Genomic DNA, 23,101 nt, shown 5'->3' on the forward strand with positions numbered 1-23,101 from the left:
ACAGACCCTCGTTGGTCAAACTACAGAGGATTACGGCACTGCAGTCTACACTAAATTCTGTGCTAACGCAGACGGCAAAGGAGGAGCTGGCTTTTGCAAAGCAAAGGTTATACGAGCATGGTGACAAGCCAGGCAAATACTTAGCATACCTTGCCAGAAAGAGAAGTGCCTCACAAACCATTACAGCGATTAGGGAAGGGTCTGGGAACCTAACATGTGATTCTAAAAGGTTAATGTGGCGTTCCAGAGATTATGTCAGTCTGAGAATTGTGAGGAGGGGCAGGCCAAAATGGAATCCTTTTTTAGAGATCTGAAGCTCCCACGTGTGACTCCCGAACAACAGTCCTTTCTCAATGCCCCATTATCAGAGCAAGAAGTGCAGGAAGCTGTGAGGCAGCTTCAGAGTGGAAAGGCGCCCGGTCCTGATGGATTTCCCAGTGAATTCTATAAGGAATTTATAAGTATATTGTCAGGCCTGATGCTGAATATGTTTAATGATTCATACAGTCATGTTTGTCTCCCACCATCTCTGAGAGAGACCAATATTTCACTTATCCTTAAAAAAAGGATAAGACTGGAAGACTGTGCTTCATACAGGCCCATCTCGCTCTTAAATGTGGACTTTAAGATCCTCTCCAAGGCTCTTGCGTTAAGGCTGGAGACTGTGTTACCCTCTATTATTAAAGAGGATCAGACGGGCTAATCAAGGATCGCAGATCCTCCAATAACGTTAGGAGGCTGCTTAACGTAATTCAAGCATGCCAACTGCAGTCAATACAGGGACTGGTGATTGCTTTAGATGCAGAGAAGGCATTTGACCGAGTTGAGTGGCCGTACCTTTTCTATACTCTAGACCGGTTTGGTCTGGGCCAAGTTTTCATAAGATGGATAAAGGTTATCTACAGTGTACCTCCCGCTGCGGTCATTACCAACGGGGTACGATCAAGCAATTTTAATATTTCTAGGGGCAGCTGGCAGGGCTGTCCCCTTTCACCATTACTTTTTACGTTGGTGATTGAACCATTGGCAGAGGCCATTCGTGGGGATCTCAATATATCAGCTCCAGAAGTGGGGTCAAAATTACATAAGATCTCGCTGTATGCAGATGATGTTCTAATTTTCTTGACAAATCCAGCAGTCTCAGTGCCTTGCCTGATACAATGCATTCACGCGTTTGGTGCTTTTTCAAGGTATAAGATTAATTTTGCTTAACCAGAGGCTATGTCTATGGGTGGTCTTACGAAAGAGTTGGCTCTTGAGAGCGACTATAGATTCCCATTTAGGTGGTCACAGGGGGGTTTTGTGTATTTGGGCATATTCATTACTCCAGTTCTGGATTGACTGTTCAAAGCCAATTTTACTCAATTATTTGAAAAAAATTAAACAAGATCTCCAAAGATGGGAGGCACTTCCAGTCTCATTGTTGGGTCAGACAGCGCTTATTAAGATGAATATTCTCCCTCGTTTGCTATACCCTAGACGGATGCTCCCCCTGATTTTCAATAAACAAACACTCAGGAGACTGAACAGTTGGTTCAGCTCCTTTATCTGGCACCGTAAACAGCCCCTCATTAAATTAGCCAAACTGCAGTTGCCTCACAGATTGGGGGGAGTAGACCTTCCGGACATTAAAAATTACCAATTAAGCTCGCTTTTGACCTACTTATGATTGGGTTTGTGGGGACCCTCTTTCAATATGGCTAGATATCTAAGTCTCCCAGGCAAGGTGCCCCCTTACCAGTTTGCTGTTTTTGGACAAAGTGAGGACAGTTAGGGAATATTGCCATAACCCAATAGTCATCAATACTGTTAAAGCATGGAGGGCAATTCGGCAGAGGGAAGGTAATATTGGCAAACCATCTTTGTTTACACCTTTAGTGGGTATGCCGAGTTTTCAACCAGGTATGATAGATTCAGGATTTAAACGTTGGGCAGCTGGGGCATATCTTGCATGGGTGACTTATTTGAGGGAGATACAATGATGACCTTCGATCAGTTAGTATGGAAGTACAAGTTACCTAATAGAGACCTCTTACGTTTTTTTCAAGTTAGGGATTTTATTCAAAAAAAGACCACACTTTTGACTGATCCCTACAAATCTGACATAGAAAGAGGGATACTAAGGGCTAAGAGTACACTCTCTGTCAGTACTCTATATCACCAATTGGGGGGTGCCACCTCAGATGAGTCTGATAGACTCTGCAAGATGTGGGAAAGAGAGCTGGGTGTTGAAGTTTCTTCAGTGGCATGGGAGGATATTTGGGAGAATGCAAGGAAGATATCAATTTGCAATAGGACCCATGCTTTACAGTTGAAGATTCTCCACAGGGTCCACTTTGCCCCAGACCGTTTGTAAAAATTTAAACCAGGGGTATCATCAGCATGTCCCAAGTGCAAGGTCTGTACGGGCACTCCTACCCATTGTCTTTGGTCTTGTGACAGGCTTCAAACATATTGCAATGGGTGCAATGGAAAGGATTTTAGGTGTAGGGGTGGAGAAGGACCCTATATCACTCCTTTTGGGTCTACCCATTGTATTTCCTGCAGACTCGCATAAGGCAAAACTTTTCAATATTCTAACATTCTGTGCAAGGAAGAATATCTTGCTAGGTTGGATATCAGAAAACCCCTCAGGCCTGTCGGGTTGGTGGAAGTTTGTTATGGAGCATATTCCCCTGTATTTTCTCACAAATATGGTACACCACAAAACTGAGAATTTTTACAAGACTTGGCAACCCTTTTTGAAATACCTGGACATAGATTTATCTGCCACACTAACAAGGGCTTTTATATAGCCGTAATGATTGTGTTTCATGAGTCTAATATCCAGGGAGGAGGAACTGTAAATGTATGAGTGTTTTGTTTGGCTGGGCTGAGTTATGACGATTTAGTTGTTTGTTGTTGGGTATTTATTTAGTTAGTTAAATAGCTAGTTTAGGTATTTTTTTAAATTTTATTCTCTATATATGTTTATACATTCGTATAGGAGAGTGGGTTGAGGAATTTTTTTTATTATTTGGGTTTAGTTTTGTACTATTTTTGTGCTGTTTTGAATTGCATTGCTTTGTATTTGTTGTAATATTTAAAAATCTATTTTTTCTTAATAAAAATATATTGTATCAAAAAAAAATCAGGAACACTCAAGGTGGCAGAATTGAGATATCTCAGAAAACATTTGCTTCCATCAGCATCTTGAAGCAATTCAATGTACACTTGGGCTCAGTAAGTAGCTTTCTGACTTGTGCAGAGGCTGAGGGGGTGACCTTGGAGAAATTTTAATTGAGTGAATAGAGAGAATGAGGGGAAGAGTAAACTAGAGATTATTAATCTGAGATAATCACCAAGAAATCTAATAGTGAATCGAGAAGAAACTTTACTCAAAGAATGCCAAGAATATTGGAACTCATTACCATTGGCCGTTGTTGAAGTGAATCATGTACATGCATTTAAAAGGAAGCTGGAACAGTGTTTGAGGGAGAGAGATTAAAGGGTAACTTTGAAGGTTTAGATGAGGAACATGGGAGGAGACTCAAGTGGAGCATAATCATCAGCATGGCTTGGTTGGGCTCAATGGTCATTGTCTATGCAATACATATCAAGCAGATATCTCCTGATAATTCTTCTGTTTTGGCCTCTTAAGCATCTTTGATTTTAATCACCCTATCTCTGGTGATCAAGCTGCCTAGGCCCCAAGCTCTTGGATTTCTTCAAATACTCTACATCACTTTCCTGTTATAAAAAGTTCCCCCTTAAAATCTGACATTTTGATCAAGTTGTTTTTTTCCCCACTTCTACCTGAATAACTCCTTAAGTCGCCCAGTACCATATATTTTGTTGATGATGCACCTTTGGCCTTTCTATTACACTAAAGCCACAATATAAATGCAGGCGGTTGTTGTTCATGGTTGTAGGTTTTAGTCCATGCCAAACATGGCATGTAATCAGAACAATCCTGAGGGAATGGGGGCCTTTGTTTCGATGAGACATTAAATGAGACTTGCCAGCCTGTTGGTAATTGATGTTTCAAGACCGAAAGAGACCCAATGAAGAGCAGAAAACAGTTCTATGATGACTGCTGATATTTGTTCTTTCAACCAACACCAGGAAAGACTAGGTAACCGGTCACACTCCTCATTCGTTATTTCTAGGCTGCCATCTAAATAAAGTGACTGCCACATTCTCAAACAAAACTGCACATATTATACTTTAAAAATCAAGTGGCTGTGAAATGTAACAGGATGCTCTGAAAAAAACAATAGGATGTGATAAATACAAGCAGTGCCTGTACGTTTCCTTCCACTTGACAGGAGCCATACCTTCCTTACTGGAAACTTTTGTTTCGATAAGATCCTCATTGCGGCTCACTTTTCTTTTCACCTTCAGTCTGGCAAGTGCTGATTTTAATTGGGAACGATGTTTCATGATCAGTACTTTCCAACTGCCACCACATTTCAAGCCCTTCCCAAACAGGAAGTCATACACCAGTACCTGTGTTTCAAAAGTCAAAGTACCCTTTTTAAAGAACTGACTAGATCAACAATTTTATTTGTATAATTTTCACACAGGCAGAACAACATTCACAGCTTCAAATACATCACTCTGCACATCATCCTCCTCTCCTTGCTTACGATGAAGACTTATTTCTAACTCAAACCCACTCTCCCAGACTGTGAAAATACTTTCCGATATCTTGCTGGCTTCCCTTCGGTCATGGGGCAATTAGGTAAGTTCAGGCCTCCCCCTTCAATGCATTAGTCAATTTAGGCTTCTGAAAGTACGCCAAAACTTTTAGGAATCCAAGCCTTCAACTTGTGCTGTGGATCACCAGACACCAAAAGAGAATACAAAGATTGCCTCCCCCATATGTTTGTCACGTCAGATAGCAGATAACCCGTATCACTAGCCTACTGTGGCATTTACTTATAAACAAAAGTAATATTCCAAAATAGGAAGATTAGCCAGAAACTACACAGAACAAACATCTACCTTCAAATTATATGCAAATAAATTTCACCATTTATTAACTTTCTTTACAACACCCAAGAGGTCCAGCTCCTAAAACAGGAGACAGAAAGCTACAACCAGAAAGCATCGATTAAGGAGAACCAATTTTTTAATGTTATTTTACCTAGGAAGAAATGTGACTGGTGCCAATCAATGCCAATTACTGTTGCAGATTATTGCCTGGAACGAATTTAGAAGTCTACACAAGGTAACCATTCTTGCTTTTGACATTTAACCTGAGGAGAATATCCTAGTAGGTGATAGTTAAAAGGGGAAGTCTGATAGAGGAAGTCACCCTGAAAGCACATGTCTACTTAGCAAGAAGAATGGTCATACCTTGGCAACATTCATCTGCAACTTCTTCTCCTTCTTTAGCAAGTCTGATGTGGTAATAATTTCGTTCAACACAGATGTGTACTTCAATGTTTCACACACCAGCGCAAAGAGCTGCTTAATGTTCTGAAAAGCAGGGAAAAAAAAAGTGACAATATTTCTGCCCAATTCATCCCACCTACTTTTATTTTCCATTGTCAAGTTCTCTTGGTCCATGACTGGTTGGGATAGTACATTCTGGCAATGTTTTTATCTCCTCCCCCACTATCCCTTGACAAGTTCAGAAGATAAATTTCCCCCCTGCCCAACCATCTCTCCCCTCCCCCCATGAGTGTTTGGCCATCCATTACCCCCAAAGACGGTTAAAACAAGTCAATTCCTGTCACCCACACGCTGTTCACTCTCTCACTCTCTCTCTGACGGGGATGGACCTGAACATGAGCTTCACCTCCCGGGGGTTAACAGTTCTTTATTGTCACCATTACATTAGTACTGAGCTATGGATGAAGCGATGCCCTATTCCCGGGTCCTAGGGCCATGTGTCCGGCTGCCCTCGCCCTCACCTTGTGGCCGCTGTTATAAACCAGGGTTTTCACCGAGCCCCGTTTGCCCTCGAGCTGCCCCAGGACGGCGGCCGCCTTCACATACAGAGCCATGGTCACCCCCCGGGCCCCGGGCTCGAGGTCACAGGGCAGAGGTCACCGCCCGCCTCCCGCTCTCCCCGGCCCCTTTGCGACAAGGACGTAAACAGCGGCGCGTTCGCTTTACGGCAGCAGGTTGATGGGGCGTGTTCCTGGCGATGAGGTACATCTCAAAACGGAAAGGAAACGGCGTTAATGTTGGAAACAAGAGTAAATACAGTGTGTGTGTGTGAGAGGGGGATAAATAGATGGGGAACAATGCTGGAATACTGACTCCGCAATAACAAGGTGGCAGCAATATTGTGGTGCAGCACAGAAAGAAGCCAATTCAACAGCGAACAACAGAACAGTATTTTCCTGCATTCTAACAGCGCCCAACTCCACCTCACCATCTTCCCTCTTCACCCCTCAATTGTCTCCTGAAACAACAGCCTGTTTATCTGACATCTAGTACTGGAGGAGCAGAAATTTCTTCCAATGAGGTATTCGGAAGACTGAAACCATTGCGTTTCTTTCCCTGCATTAAATGTAATTCCCTTCTTAAGTAACCCCTTTCCCCTCCTTGGCATCTGTCTGAGACCAAATTGGACAGGTGTTGTATTTCACACCACAATGACCTTCTGATCACATAGAATCCCTACAGTAAAAATAGGCACTACCGCACTTAGGTGGTAGTGTGGGGGTTAAAGGGAAAAAAAGAAAAAAAAACTGGAGTGTTGAGAAAAAAAATAAACAAGAGGTCTCCCTCCAAAAAAAAAGAATCTCTACAGTATGGAAACAGACCATTGAGCCCACACCAACCGTCACAAGACCATCCCACCCAGATCCACCTGCCTACCCCAATCCTGTAACCCTATGTTTGATCATAGCGATTCCATCTAGCCTGCACATCCCTGGTAATTATGGGCAATTTAGCATAACCTATCTACCTAAACTGCATGTCTTTGGACTTGGGGGAAATAAAAAACAGAGCACCTGGAGGGGATTCACAGAGACACAGGGAGAAGATGCAAACTTCACACAGACAGTTGCCTGAGAGTTCAATGAAATCTGGGTCCCTGGCACTGTGTGTTAGCAGTGCTAACCATTCAGCCACTCAACATAGCTGCATCTTCCTGTTTCACACATCTCGGCTCATCTGTTGCTGACACTCTTGTTTATGTCTTTATTAACTGTAGACTCAACTATTTCACTCAGTCTTGGCTGGTCTTGCATAACGCCATGCAAGGTAGAAACAGACACTTTGGCCCAACTCATGCATGCAGACCAGGTTTCCTAAACTGAATTAATACAACTTGCCTGCATTTGACCCATATCCCTGTAAACCTTTTCTATCAATGTACCTGTCCAAATGTCTTAAATGGTGTAATAAGATTAAAAATCACAACACCAAGGTATAGTCCAATAGGTTTATTTGGAAGTATAAGCTTTCAGAGTGCTGCTCATTCATCAGGTGGCTGTCACATTGTACTCACCTCTACCATTTCCTCGAGCAGCTTGTTCTATATATACACCACCTTGTGCATGCAAAAGTTGCTCCTCAGATCCCTTTTAAATCTTTCCCCTCTCATTTTAACCTATGCCCTATAGGTTTTGGACTCCCCTATCCTAAGGAAAACAACTTGGCTATTCATGTTATCTATTCCCCTCTTGACTTTATAAACCTGTATAAGGCCACCCCTCAGTCTCTTACAGTCCAGGGAAAAAAGTCCCAGTCTTTCTAGCCTCTCCTTAAAACTCAAAATCCTCCAGTCACAGTAACAGCCTTGTACATCTTTTTTGCACCCTTTCCAGTTTAATAACAATCTTCCTAGAGCAAGGAGACCAGAATTGTAGGCAGTACTCCAAATGTGGCCTTACCGGTGTCTTTTGGAGCTGTAATATGACATTTCCGGTACTCATTGCTCTGGCCATTGAAGGCAAGTGTGCTAAATGCCTTCTTCACCACCCGATCTAGCTGTGACAACACTTTCAAGCAAATATGTACCTGCACCCCAGATCTCTCTTTTCGACAACATTCCCCAGGGCCCTACCATTAACTGTGTAAGTGCTGCCCTGATTTGTCTTATCAAAATGCAACACCTTGCGTTTATCTAAATTAAACTCCATCTGCCATTCCTTGGCTTCCTGGCCCAGTTGATCAGGATCCATTGAACTCATAGATAACCTTCTTCACTGTCCACCATACCATCAATTTTTGTGTCATTCGCAAACTAAATAACCATGCCTCCTATATTCTCATCTAAATTGTTTGTGTACATGATAAACAAGAGTGGACCAAGCACTGATCCTTGTGGCACACCGCTGGTCACAAGCCTTCAGTCTGAACAATAATCCTCTACCACCACCCTCTGTTTTGTACAGTCAAGCCAATTTTGTAACCAATTGGTTAGCTCTCCCTGGATCCCATGTGATCTAATTTTATTAACCAGTCTATCATGCGGAAGCTATTCAAAGGTCTGCTAAAGTCCACGCAGACAATGCCTACTGCACTGCCTTCATCTAGCTTCTCGGTCACCTCTTCAAAAAACTTAATCAAGTTTGTGAGACATGATTTCCCACACACAAAGCCATGTTGACTATCCCTAATCCATATTATTCCATATGTCTATGCCTGAGCTCATTGATCTACACTGATCTGAAAATGTGTTGCTGGAAAAGCACAGCAGGTCAGGCAGCATCCAGGGAACAGGAGAATCGACGTTTCGGGCATAAGCCCTTCTTCAGGAATGAGGAAAGTTTGTCCAGCAGGCTAAGATAAAAGGTAGGGAGGAGGGACTTGGGGGAGGGGCGTCGGAAATGTGATAGGTGGAAAGAGGTCAAGGTGAGGGTGATAGGTCAGACTGGGGTGAGGGCGGAGAGGTCAGGAAGAAGATTGCAGGTTAGGAAGCTGAATTCGATGGATTCGGAAGGCGGTGCTGAATTTGATGGATTTTCTGCACAGAAGCTCTTCGATCTACACTGATCCCCAATTAAGCAATGCCTCAACTTAAAACTTCCCGTCCTTATTTTCAAATCCCTCCATAGTCTTCCACTATCCTATTCCTGCAATCTCCTGCAGGCCATAATCCTCAGATATCTGTCCCTATCTAACTTTGGCCTCTTGAGCATCCCATATATTACTTGTTTCAGCATTGCTGCTTGTATCTTTGGCTTCACCAAGATTCTAACGCTGGAAATCTCTCCATTTCTCTTTGCTCCTTTAAGATTCTCCTTCAAACCTCCCTCAATCAAATGTTTGGACTGTTGCCTATTTGACTCCTAATGTGGCTTCTCTGAAATGCCTTCTGGCATTTTATGACATTAAAGATGCTAAACGCTAGTTATTATTGTTGGACAAGCTGCACATCATTTGGGGTTTATAACAATTGCTTCAGCAAGGTGAAAAACAGTGGTGCTTTATAAAAATAGTTCTAGAAATTTAAAAACACACCTGTAAAGTGCACGTCTCAGAGGTGATGTCTCCACCAATCACATGAACATTGTTGGCCAGGTACACATTAATATGATATGACTGGATCTATTTAAGGAACTAGGGAGGTCCCATGCAATAAATAGTTCTGTAATACTTTTTTTTAATATAATCCCTACAGTGTGGAAACAGGCCCTTCAGCCCAACAAATCCACACTGACATATCGAAGAGTAACCCACCCAGACCCATTCCCCCTACCTTGTATTTACCCCTGACTAATGCACTTAACCTACACATCCCTGAACGCTATGGGCAATCTAGTATAGCCAATTCACCTAAACTGCACACTTTTGGACTGTGGGAGGAAACCTACGCAGAGAGGGGGAGAATGTGCAAATTCCACACAGATAGTCGCCCAAGGCTGGAATCAAACTCGGGTCCCTGGCGCTCTGAGGCAGCAGTGCTAACCACTGAGCCACAGTGGTGCTCCTTAAATAGATCCAGTCACATCATGTTAATCTGTACTAATTATTTTGTTTCAGAACTGAAGCTATCTATGATGACAAGAAATAAATGAATGCTTGAATTGATCAGATGATAATGGTTGATGGAAATAAAAGATTGGAGTACAATATGTCGTGCAACAGTTAAAGTAGACAACCTGGATTGTCCTGCTGCGGAAAGTATTACAATTATGGGTGTAATTCACATCCATTTATCTTGCGTATTGTCAGAGATTCAGTATCTTAAGTTTACTGTATGTTTTGGCTCCCATCTGTGCTGACTCTGACCTCCAGAATTTAACTAGGATCCTCCTATTTTTAAAATTTATGTTATGACACAGTTAAATTGTACATTGGAACTTCAGATAAGGTATTAAACAAAGGTACATCTTAACTGCCATGTTAGGGGCGGCATGGTGGCTCAGTGGTCAGCACTGCTGCCTCACAGCGCCAGGAACCCGGGTTCAATTCCTGCCTCGGGCAACTGTCTGTGTGGAGTTTGCACATTGCGTGGGTTTCCTCCAGGTGCTCCGGTTTCCTCCCACAATCCAAAGATGTGCAGGTTAGGTGAATTGGCCATGCTAAATTGCCTGTATATTAGGTGCAGGGGTAAATGTAGGGGAATGGGTCTGGGTGGGTTGCTCTTCGGAGTGTCGATGTGGACTTGTTGGACCAAAGGGCCTGTTTCCACACTGTAGGGAACCTAACCTAATCTACTGAACAAAGTATTATATAGCATATTTTAAAGGTGGTAAGTGATTCTGTTTTTAGAAATGTAGAAGTGCCAACAAAAGCTTGCATACATGTAACACCTTTAATACAATAGAATATTTCAAGACACTTTGCAGGAGCAATCTCAAATATAATTTGACAATGATTGATAGAAGAACGTGAGGACCGCATATAATGGAGATCAGAGTCAAAAAGTGTGGCGCTGGAAAAGCACAGCAGGTCAGGCAGCATCCGAGGAGCAGGAGAGACGACACTTCGGGCATAAGCCCTTCGCCATGAATGTGGAGGGATGCCCCCAGGGGTCTGAGAGGTAAATGGGAGAGGGATGAGGCTCGGGGGAAGGTGCCTAGGAATGCAATAGTTAGATGAAAGTGGGGGTGATGCCGATAGGTTGGAGCGGAGGGTGGAGGCGATAGGTGGGAAGGAAGATGGAGAGGTAGAGCAGTTCAGAGAGTGGTGCCGAATTGGAAGGTTGGATCTGGGATAAGGTGGGGGAGCGGAGATGAGTAAACTAGTGACATTGACATTGATCCTGTGTGGTTGGAAGGTCCCAAGGCAGAAGATGAGGCATTCCTCCTCCAGACGTTGGATGGCTCGCATTTGGCTGTTGAGGATGCCCAGGACTTGCATGTCCTTGGCCAAAGGGAAGTGGGAGTAGGAGTTGGAGTGTTCAGCCACAGGATTGTTTAGTGCGTGTGTCCCAGAGATGTTCCCTGAAACATTCCGCAAGTTGGCATCCTGTCTCCCCAATGTAGAGGAGACCACATCGAGAGCAACAGACAAAGTAGCTGAAGTGTTTGGGTGTGCAGGAAAATCTCTGCTGGATGTGGAAAGATCCTTTGGGGCCTTGGATGCACCCCCCATCCCCCCCAACATCATCACCACCACACACACACACATATTCCTCATGAAGGGTTTATGCCTGAAAGGTCAACTCTCCTGCTCCTCGGATGCTGCCTGACCTGCTGTGCTTTTCCAGTGCAACACCTTCTGACAATGATTGATAGAAGTTAGGAACAAAGTACTGCAGATGCTGGAATCTGTACGGAAATCATAGTGGGTCAAACAGCATTCATGGAGAGAGAGCAAGCTAACATTTTGAGTATAGATGACTCTTCATCAGAGCTCAGACGTTTCTTTAATACCTGATCAGAGCCTCCAATGTAAAACCTAGCTGTCTCTCAACATAAATTGAAAAACTTAGGACTGCAGATGTTGGAGATCAGAGTCAGCACAGAAGTTAGACTGCTGACTAAAAGTTTGGTAAAAGAAGTAATCTTTAAGGAGCGTCTTAAATGAGAAATATGAGAGGCAAAAGTTCAGGTGGGAATGCTAAAAGGTTAAGCGACCGGAAGTGATAAGCATGTGCAACACTGATGAAGTAATTAAAATCAGGGATGTGGGAGAGGCCAGATTTGAAGGAGAACATTGTTCCCAGCTGGTTAGGGATGGTTGTGGCTTGAAAACATTGCAGATACTGAGATGGGTGGTGCTACACCATGATTTGAAAACAAGGCTGCTGAACCAGGAGCTTGCATCACCAAGACAGGGGTGATGGGTGAATGGGACTTGATGTTAGTTAGGATACAGACTGCAGAGATTTGGATGATCTGAATCTTACAGCGAGTACAATATGAGAGATTTCTTGATTAGTAAGAGGATCAAAGATTACGGGGAGAAGGCATGCAGTTGACAAATATTTCAGCCTTGACCGAATGGTGAAGCAGACTCGATGGGCCAAATGGCCTCATTCTGCTCCTGTATCTTATGGGAGGCTGGCCAAAGGTGCATTGGAATAGTTAAATTTAGCTGTAACGCACAAGTTATTAGTTAACGTACTTAGCTCAGTCGACTAGTCTACAATACAAAGCGATGTTAAAAGTACAGATTCAGCTAATAGCAGTGCCTTCTCAATTTAACCCTGCCTGAGGTGTGGTTACCCTTAGATTAAATTCACCATAAGTAGTAGGGGTATCTAATGAGAGAGCAGACTATGATGCTGTGGGATTATTTCACTGCTTCATGAAGTGTCTTTAATGTCAAACTATATGAAGGTTTCAGCAGCAGATAAACTAATATTGGGATGGAATTGGTGATATTGTATAGGTGAAAGTAAATGATCTTATGATAGAGAGTACTTGAGGTTGGATGCTCACCTCAGAGTCAAATAGCACTCCAATATTGTGATTAGTTTTACTTTGGTTTAGACAATGGCCATGGAGAGAGATGAAGCATCTGGATAAGGAATCTGGTTTGTGGCAAGACAATAGCTTCAACCTTCCCTGTATATAATTGGCCAAACTTACTGCACGCCCAACAATTGCCTACACTGGTTCAGTGTGTTGGGGCAGTCAGACAAATGTGGCTAATTTCTAACTCGGCTGAGGCCCTCTGTCCTTTAAGCTCTTGCCAGTCTGCACAATGTTGCAATATAATTGGTCCCAAGCCCTTTTCTCAATTCCCCTCCTCAGTGAGATTAATAGCTAGGCTTCCTGTCATCCTCTCCTCCTTGGTCCCTTCCCAGCCCTCTGCTGAGAGAATGCTTTCCAGCCTACCTCCTACCCTCACAATGAGAGAATTTTATCATGCTGAATTATTTTCGGTACTTAAGCTCTTTCCACTCACTTATGTTTCATCCCATCCTTGGAACTTTCTCTCCCTATTCCCAACTCCTTCTCATCCATTTTCCTTCTCACTACTTCACTCCCATATTCTCTTCCTTTTGCCATTTCTCAGTTCTCCTTAACACCTACCTTTCTCCTCTTCTTCCTCTCTTCCCTTCTGCTCTGTATCTCCTGTCCCTGGCTCAAGGGTCAGAAAGGACATTTCCAAAATTGAGTATTGGCTTTTTGTCTCTCCCAGGAGATATGAATTATTTTGATTTGATTTATTTATTGTCATGTGTATTGGGTGTATATAGGTTGCTAAGGGGTTAAGTTGCACGGACCATTTGCTCTAGTTCTTCAGCACTTATTTGTCTAACAAGACTCCGAGAAGTGACTGTCCTCTTATTGTTTGTTTAAACATTACCATGGAGTTAAACTCGTGAAAAATGGCTTCTGTTTATTCATAAACTTTGTACAAAATAAACCAGTTCACTGCTCCACAATTTTGTACTGCAATCAATCCAAATGCATGATGCATATCTTGGTGTTTTTGTGAATGATCACAATTTCTAGTAAAAAAGAAAATTAACTTACATCGTGTCATTCCCAAACTCAGAACGTCTTGCTTTACAGATAAAGAAGAAGCATTGCCATTGTTGTCAGGTAGAAAATGCACAGCAAGCTCCCCATAAATTGCAATTAAATAAATAACTCGTTTAGGTGGTGGTTCAGGGCTAAGTATTAACTAAAGGCTAATCTGTGCCAGTGAGGATATTGAGATGTCACTTTGAGTAGAACTGTGGGATCTGTTATATCCTGCTGTGAGGGCAGACAGGCCTCACAGATTTAATGTGTCATCCAGTGAAGAAGTTCCTACAATAGCCCTCACTCAGCAATGCACTGAAGATCATGCCAGCCTCATTTAATGTAGCCACATGTCTGGAGTGAGACTTACCACAGCAAAACGTGTGTTAGCATCAGCCAGTGACAGCAATAAAACTACAGAAGTAGATGTTGAATAGCGAAAGGTACTCTGTAGTACATAGGGATGCCTAATAAAATAAAGAAATAACACTAAACTCTTAAGTTTGTGACATGAGGTGTCAGAAAGCAGCCACTACCTATAGAATTGCAATTATGTTTCAGAGAGAAAATTTAGAATAGAGAGAAAGGAGGTAATAGCAAAAATGAAGAGAGTTGAACATTTCAAAGACAGGCACTGTAGTGACCTAATTGTGCTGGAATCTACAATGTAAAAAAAGCAGTTTGAATGAAAACAAGATCATATGATTATGGTGCCCAAAGGTACCTCCCCCCATCCTGCAGGAACACAGATAAGGGCTGCAGCCGAGTCAACACAAGGAGAGGGTGATTACAGTGGAAGTTTAACCATGGCTGCAAGGCAGAATTTTCAATGCCTGGAGGACAATCTCCTGTGTCCCATCTGTCTGGAGGTCTTCAAGCAGCCCTTGATGCTGCAATGTGGTCACAGCTATTGTAAGAATTGCATCCACTCCCTTTCTGGAAATCTGGCCAGTTGTTTCACTTGTCCTGTGTGTCGAAAGGCTGTGGACAGCAGAAGCTCCTCTCCCAATGTCTCTCTGGCTCGTGTCATTGACACCCTGATGGTAATGAATGGGTCCAGCAGTGATCAGGAAACCTGCAGGGATCATCACAACCCATTGAGCCTGTACTGTGAGAACGACCAGCAGATAATATGTGGGCTCTGTGGAATCATCGGACAGCACAAGCAACATAAAATAACACCACTCTCAAGTGTGTATGAGAGAATGAAGGTAAGGGTCATTATCATTGTATTCACTTTCTACCTGTTAGCACTCAAATTGCAGATTTCACAAGATTCATTGTTGACATTTATGTGAAAACTAATGCATAGAGTACAGCACAAATGGTTAAAGCCACAAAAGTAATTTGCAAAATCAGTTGTCATATTCCCTCACAACATCAGAGATTCATGGCAAAGGCTGAAGCAGATTGTTACCAGTTTAACGATCAAGCTTGGCTTGTTTACCATTAAGTGAAGAAAGAAATTTTAAAATATCTTAGTGTTTGAAAGTAGTGGGCCAGGGTCCACAATGGACCTCGCTTGCACGTGACCTGTAATCTTTTATCTCAATTTGTATTGATGATTCCATGACCTAATGCTATGAGCTTGAACAGTGCTGAATGGGAATATAGGGTCCTGAGTATGTGTTATGTGAAATATTAATTTAGAATATCATTGACTGGAAATGCATGTATATTTTGTTTTTTTTTGGAAAGAACACATTGCAAAACAAAGTAGACAGGCTGCAGCAGGGTAAAATGTTGCATTTGCGAAGAACACAAGCTGCCCATCGGGAATCATTGAATCTGCAACTCCTTCAGAGAAAGGTCACATGACCGGGCTTTGTCAGTGAAATAAATAGTTTTGGGTTTGCACACAGAGTTAGAGATAATGTGGACTGAGTAACAGCCTATGCCTTCCTTCTCTTTTTTTCTGAAAGCCTTCTTATCAAAGTTTGAGGGTCGAAAATTGACTGGAAGACCTTATCACTGCAAGTGGAGGTTTCAGTTGGAAGATTTTACAGCAACACCATCTCCAGAAATGCTGCATAACACCCCTGTTTGGAGGAGTAATGAATGTGCATGTACAGAAACAGCATTGCAGTGAACTCATACAGTTGAAGAATCACAGATTTCGGACCATTAGGCATGTGCAACAGGAATAGCAGTAAGCAGTTTGGCCCTTCAAACATCTCTGCCATTCAGTAGGATCCTGGTTGATCCAACATTTCTCAGGACCACTTATCTGACTTTTCACCAGAACCCATGATTCCACAACTAATCAGGGATCTATCTATCTCAGCTTTAAACATACGCAAGGCCTCACCGCTAATATCAACACTCATATCCTAATAAGACCATAAGATATAGGAACAGGAGTAGACTATTCAGCCTGCTCCACCATTCGGTAGGATCATGGCTGATCTAACATTCTTCATGTCCACTTTCCTATTACTGTTGACTGATCAAGAATCCAATCAGCCTTAAATATACACAAGGACTCTTCCCCCACAGCTCTCTGTGGCAAGAAATTCCAAAGACTCTGAATCTTCTGAGTGAAGAAATTCCTCCTTGTCTCAGTTTTAAATTGACACCCTTAATTCTGAGACTGTGCTCTCTGGTCCTAGACTCCCCTTAAGTAGAAATATTATCTCAGCATTTACCCAGTCAAGACCCTTTAGAATCTATTGTTTCAATGAGATCATCTCTCATTGTTCTAAATTTCAATGAGTAGAGTCCAACCTTTTAAATCTTTGCTTATAAGGCAACCGCTGTATCGAGATTCATCTTAATGAACCTTCTCTGAACTGCCTCCAATGAAATAAAATATTTTCTTAAATCAAAGGACCAAAACTGTTTGCAGTACTCCAGATGTGATCTCACCAGCACTTTGTACAATTGCAGTAAGACTTCCGTATTCTTTCTTATGGTCCAGCCCCCTTGAAATAAGGGCCAGCATTCCATTAGCCTCCCTGATTAGCTGCTGTGCCTGTGTGCCAGCTTTTCTGTGTTTTGTGCATGAGTTTCCCAAGTCCCCTTTGTTTTGTAGCTTTCTGCAGTTTTTCTCCATTTAAATAATGCTGTTCTTGTGTTCTCCCTTCCAAAGTGAACAACTTCTAATTTTCCCACATTATACTCCCTTTGCCAACTTTTTTTGCCCTCTTGTTTAACTTATCAATATCTCTTTATAAACTGGTCTGGAGTTCAAAGGAAGGGTCACCGGGCCCAAAACGTAAACTCTGATTTCTGTTCACAGATGCTTCCAGAGCTGTTGGGCTTTTCCAGCAACTTCTGTTTTTGTTTCTGCCTTGAAAGATTAATCTTTAAAATGACACATAAGGTGATGCCTTTTACAACTTCATAACTTTTAAACCTAAGTCCAATGTTTCAGTGAATTTGTAATTGTGGAATGTAATGCTTATTAACAATTATGTAGAAATAACAACTTAATAGAGAAGATTTATCTGTGGAGATTTACTGAATGTTTACATTAGCTCTTCACAATAAGAACTATGCTTTTGTAACTCAAAAACAAGAATGACAGCTTTGTTCCAGCAAAGGAATTCATTGCTTGACTTGAACGTAGACTGTTTCTTAGTAAATTTGCTGCACAACGTTTTGGCTGGATGTAGTTCTGATTATTTAATATTTAAAATATAATTTATTTATATTGTCAATTGGAGGATTTAACATCAACACCATCTCCAAAGGTTAGAAGTTTTCTTTTTTAAAATAATAATTACCTACTATATTTTGTGCTCAATTTCTGGAGCTGCTATATCCTCACAGCCACACGTTTTTGTTTTTTGTTAGAACTTCCCTGTTTATTCTACTTACCTTTCCTTGCAATTCTAGCTACTGTGTCATGAACTAATTATCACTTATGCAATTGAAATTTTGAAGATTAGTGGTCATGACTGCTTCCTTCTACATTCTATCAAAAGCCAGATTACTGCACACAGAGGGTGGTACGTGAATGGAATGAGTTGCCAGAAGTGGTGGAGGCTGGTACAATTGCAACATTTAAGAGGCATTTGGATGGGTATATGAATAGGAAGGGCTTAGAGGGATATGGGCCGGGTGCTGGCAGGTGGGACTGGATTGGGTTGGGATATCTGGGTCGGCATGGACGGGTTGGACCGAAGGGTCTGTTTCCATGCTGTACATCTCTATGACTTGAAACCAGCTTTAGGTTTCTTGAGTGCTTTTAACAATAATAAATTATAAGAAACTTAAAATAGTTCCAAGCACTGAGGTCAGGTAGCATTGAAAGAGTGGGAAGCAGTCAACATTTCAAGTTAGTGTTTTCATCAGTCAGTAGACGAAGAATGGCAGGTCAGACAGCGTCCGAGGAGCAGGAATATAGGGTTATTTTGATTGGTTAGTGGGAAGGATGGAGCGTACAGGTGGGTAGGAAGATGGGCAGGTTAAGACAGGTCAGGAAGGTGAGGAGAAGAGCTGGACATGGGATAAGGCTGGGGGTAGAGGGATTTTGAAATTGGTGAAATCACTGTTGAGGCCATTAGGCTGTCAGCTTCAGTTGTTCCTCCAGTTTCCGTTTGGCCTCACTGTGACAGTGGAGGAGGCCAAGGATAGACATGTCGCCAGGGGTGGGGTGGGGGGAATTAAAATGGATGGCAACTGGAAGGCCGGCTTAGTTATTGCGTTCAGAGTGCAGATGCTCCTTGAACCGGTCCCTGAATCTGCGTTTGGCCTCCCTGATATAGAGGAGACCACATTAGGAGCAGCAGAGGAGCAACAGATACAATAGATCAAGTTAGTTGAATTGCAGGTGAATCTCTGCTGGATGTGGAAGGATTGTATGGGGCTTTGGATGGAGGTGAGAGGGGAGGTGTAGGGGCAGGTGTTGCACCTCTTGCAGTTGCAGGGAAAGGTACCCTGTGTGGTGGAGAAGTTCATCAGAACTGGAAGGAGTTGGAGATGCAGCAGTTTGAATCAAGTGCAGGGTGCAAGGGGTTAAAGAACAGGAAGGAAGGTCTGTGATAAGATGTAAGGCAAGATTAAGTGACAAAAGGGATGATGCTGCCAGGCAAAAGGGACTGTTATTGGATAAACAACAGCAGTACTTGCTGTCTGTTCAAATAGTGACATTGGTATGAGCGGGCATTACGAATGCAAACCCTATATATTTTGAAAATGTAAACAGTGATTTTCTTAAGGGAAGTTCTGCATCCACTCCCAACCTCCTCCAATGCTGTGGGCTCCTACTTTGTGTCCACCTCCCATCTTTCCCTCGCAAACCTCTCTGTCACCTGCTTAACAATTGTTTCCCACTTGAAAGCTTTCATACACAGCTTCTAACTAGTCCATGCAAATTATGTTGCAAGTTAATTGTATATTAATGTTGGTTCATACATTGCATTTATTTTTAACTTGTTTAAACTTCTGATTTATCACAGCAGTTTTTATATATTCCTGTGGATATTAAATAAAGTAGTTCATTTATTTTTTAAAAAGCAGTTCTGAGGAAGGGTCACCAGACCTGAAGCGTTAACTCTCATTTCTCTTCACAGATGTTCTTAGACCTGCTGAGCTTTTCCAGCAACCTTTGATTTTGTTTCTGATTTAAAGCATCCACAGTTCTTTCGGTTTCTCTTTAAAAACTGGAGCCCTCACACAACCTACCTTTCCACATATTTTTATGTCATCTGCAAATTTAGCTACAGTGCATTCATTTCCATCCTTCATGTCATTTATATATGACTTATATAATTTATATGTCAGAAAGAAATTGGGGAAGAAAGCATTTCTCTATGTACACCACAGACTGACAAATCTGTTTTCCTCCTGATATTTTGTGTGTTCACCATGGAGGTACAGGGCGCTACCATTAAGAATAGCCACTGTGATCCATGTGTGCAAGCAGATGCTCTATGTTGTGCACCTTATAGGACAGGCAAAGGTGCTTACTGCTGCTGAGACTTTGTGACATTCATGCCTCTGATGTCATATTTGAACTCCAGCTATGTACCATTTCACATTGCTGCAAGCTGGGAATTTCCCTTTGCTGAGGTGTTGCCAGTCATCCCAAAGGAAAAGGGAAGTCAGTTCCTTGGTTCACTGACCAAGCGGTTCCGGTGGAAAGGAAAGTAATGCCTTTTCTAATTGAGCAGCAAAAGAGCCCAACACCACCAGACACAGGCATCCTGCACTGAGATAGTGGCCAAGGGTCAGTGTAGAGCCCTGGGTGAAAATGTACAGCAATGATGGAATAAGGTTTACAATATTCTGTGCTTCACAAGGTTTAAGTGTCACTATCTTCTCTCTGCTACCTCATAGTTACAGGGCCACCACAACACCTTAATCTCCCCAAGGCTTATGGACTAAAACTTTCATGATTTAAAACATTATATCGACTCAACCACTCTCACCCATCTCATCGTCTCAAACTAGCTCCCCTTCCTGCCATCTGCACTTCCTACTGGGGACACCACTATCTCACAACCTCCCTGACTTCTGCATCATCACTGATTGCTCTTCCAACTACTTCCAACACACTCAGTCTCTCCCTTTATCTCATTGCAGGAAAGTTGGTCTATGCCCCGAACTAATGACAGCACTCCAATTGACCCACTTGTAATCCCTGGACAGGTGGCACTTGACCTTTCAGGAGTGACCGTCACCAACCTCCTGGACTGAAATTGGATGAGCTGTAATGATGCCCTCTGACTAACCATGGTCCTCCCTTGACCCCATTAAGGACTGGCCTCCTTTGACTTTCACAAATGGCTGTTGATTAAAGCTCATGCCAGTATTAGGCCGCATAACTTTTGGCACATTTTGGAGGTGTGAAATTGATGGAGTATGGTACTGTGCAGCAATATGTCCATTCACGTGACTATTCAAACCATGACAAGCTGCCTGCCTCTCCCTCTGGCTAAAAAGCAAAGCAAGTTGTAAAGGCCAACAGCCTCCAAGTAAGCACAGAGTGAGTAAGTGAAACTAAGAGCCATAAGATGAATCCTGTGTAGCTGCATGAGATGTCCCTACATGCAAAGCAATCTGTCAGAAACATGCAAATCGTAGGTGTTCCCAGAGCTCCAAAGTGAAGTCCTAAAGAGCTGAATTGGTATCTGAGTTGGTCTATAAGCATCCAAAATGACAAGGTAAGGCTGTTGATTTATAGTCATTGACCTAAGTGGATGAAGGATGGAAGAGCATGGTGTCCAAGGAACATGCAAGGTGTTGTAATGAAGACAGGGTTAGATGAAGGCCTGGAGGTGCAAGCATCAAGCTGTCACTGCTTGGTAACTGCCCTGACTTACATGATGGGAAATAACAGTGAGTTGGGCTGTTGATTTGAAAAGCATCAATGGAAACAAGACAGTCACCATTCATTAGCGAGATTCTGACCTTGCTGTTAAAACATTGAGAAAACAATTTCTGATTTTCTCCCCAATGTGGAAATTCTGATTTTTAAAAATTTTCTTTGTGTTCCCACATTTTTGAATATTTTCTACACTGATCTGGAGAACAGAAAGTTATACCCCTAATAATCTGTGCTAGAGGTTTTAAAAATTCATTTGTGGGATGGTTAGGTTAGACCTAGTTGGCTAGGTCTTGAGAAAGTGGTGCTGAGTTGCCTTCTTGAATTGCTGCAGTCTATAATGTAGATCCACTTACAATGCCATTAGGGAAGGAATTGCAGAATTGTGACCCAGCGACACTAAAGGAATGGGATGGTGAGTGGCTTGGAAGGAGACCTACAGATGGTGATGTTCCCATGTATCTGCTGTCCTTCTAGATAGTAGTGGTTGTGCGTTTGGAGGTGCTATCTAAGTAATTGGTGAATTTCTACAGCACTATTAGACCATACAGTATAGGAGCAGAATTTGGGCAATTGAGTCTTTTATGCCTTACTAATCAAGAACCTATCTATCTCTGACTAAAATAGACTCAATGACTTGGCCTCCACAGCCCTGTGCGCCAATAAATTCCACAGATTAACCATCCTCTGGCTGAAGAAATCCCCCTCATCTCAGTTCTAAAGGGTCGACCTTTCATTCTGAGGCTGAGCTCTCGGGTCCCAGTCTATCCTACTAATAGAAATATCTTCTCCACATCCACTCTATCCAGTCTCTCAGTATCCTATAAATTTCAATGAGATCGCCCCCCCCTCATCCTTTTAAACTCCATCAAGTACCAACCCAGAATCCTCAACTACTCCTCATATGCCAGGCCCTTCATTCTGAGGCTGAGCTCTCGGGTCCCAGTCTATCCTACTAATAGAAATATCTTCTCCACATCCACTCTATCCAGTCTCTCAGTATCCTATAAATTTCAATGAGATCGCTCCCCCCCTCATCCTTTTAAACTCCATCAAGTACCAACCCAGAATCCTCAACCACTCCTCATATGCCAGGCCCTTCACCCTTGGGATTATTCTTGTTAAACTCCTCTGGACCCCTTCCAATGCCAGTACATCCTTCCTTAGATATGGGACCCAAAACTGCTCTCAATATTCGAAATGCTTTCTGACCAGAGCCTTATTCAGCCTCAGCAATACAAGCCTGCTGTTGTATTTTTGCCCTCTTGAAATGAATGCTAACATTTGCCTTCCTTAACTGCCAACTGAACCTGCATGTTAATCTTAAGAGAAGTCTGAACTAGGACTACCAAGTCTTTTTTGCTTCAGATTTCTGAATTATTTTTCCATTCAGAAAATATTCGACAACTCTATTCTTCCCACAAAGGTGCATAACCTCACATTTTGCCACATTGTATTCCATATATCACTTCTTTGCCCACTCTCCTAGTCTGTCCAAATCCTTCTGGAGCCTCCCCACTTCCTCAACACTATCTGTCTCTCCAGTTGTCTTTGTGTCATCAGCAAATGTAGCAACAATGCCCTAATTTCCTTCATCCAGATTGCTAATGTATAATGTGAATAGTTGTGGTCCCAGTACTGACCCCTGTGAAACTCCATTAGTCAGCGGCTACCAATTTGAAAAAGATCCCTTTATCCCTACTCTCTGCCTTCTGCCAATCAGTCAATCCTCTATCCATGCCAGTACCTTGCCTCTCACACCATGGGCTCTTATCTAATTTAGCAGCCTCCTGCGTGGTAACTTGTCAACTGACTTTGACTGACTTTCCTTTGTCTACCTCCTCAAAAAATTCGAACAGAATTTTCAGGCACGACCTTCCCTTGACTAAGCCATATTGACTCTGTCCTAGTTTACCATGCATTTCCAATTAATGCGTAATCTCATCCCTAATAATGTCAAGCTTCTTGAATGTTGGAGGACCTGCACTCATCTAGACAGGTGTAGGTTCTGTAC

At 42.5% G+C, this 23,101-nt stretch overlaps 2 protein-coding genes across 2 annotated transcripts in view; one reads left to right on the top strand and one right to left on the bottom strand.

The window, feature by feature from the left end:
• Positions 1–6,032, bottom strand: part of nsun5 (NOP2/Sun RNA methyltransferase 5) — a 25,986-nt gene extending 19,954 nt beyond the window's left edge. Inside the window, exons 1-3 of the mRNA XM_043718724.1 lie at positions 5,901–6,032; positions 5,341–5,463; positions 4,317–4,488 (exon numbers count right to left, since the gene is read on the bottom strand). Coding sequence (XP_043574659.1) covers positions 4,317–4,488; positions 5,341–5,463; positions 5,901–5,993 — 388 coding nt within the window. The 5' untranslated portion in view covers positions 5,994–6,032. The remainder of the gene's footprint in view (positions 1–4,316; positions 4,489–5,340; positions 5,464–5,900) is intronic.
• Positions 6,033–14,072: 8,040 nt separating this feature from the next.
• LOC122564123 (E3 ubiquitin-protein ligase TRIM50-like) overlaps positions 14,073–23,101 on the top strand; it is a 32,324-nt gene continuing 23,295 nt past the window's right edge. The window contains exon 1 of the mRNA XM_043718723.1: positions 14,073–15,028. Within this exon, the coding sequence (XP_043574658.1) occupies positions 14,519–15,028 (510 nt within the window). The 5' untranslated portion in view covers positions 14,073–14,518. The remainder of the gene's footprint in view (positions 15,029–23,101) is intronic.

The sequence above is a fragment of the Chiloscyllium plagiosum genome, chromosome 28 (genome assembly GCF_004010195.1).
Source record: "Chiloscyllium plagiosum isolate BGI_BamShark_2017 chromosome 28, ASM401019v2, whole genome shotgun sequence".
Taxonomy (NCBI): domain Eukaryota; kingdom Metazoa; phylum Chordata; class Chondrichthyes; order Orectolobiformes; family Hemiscylliidae; genus Chiloscyllium; species Chiloscyllium plagiosum.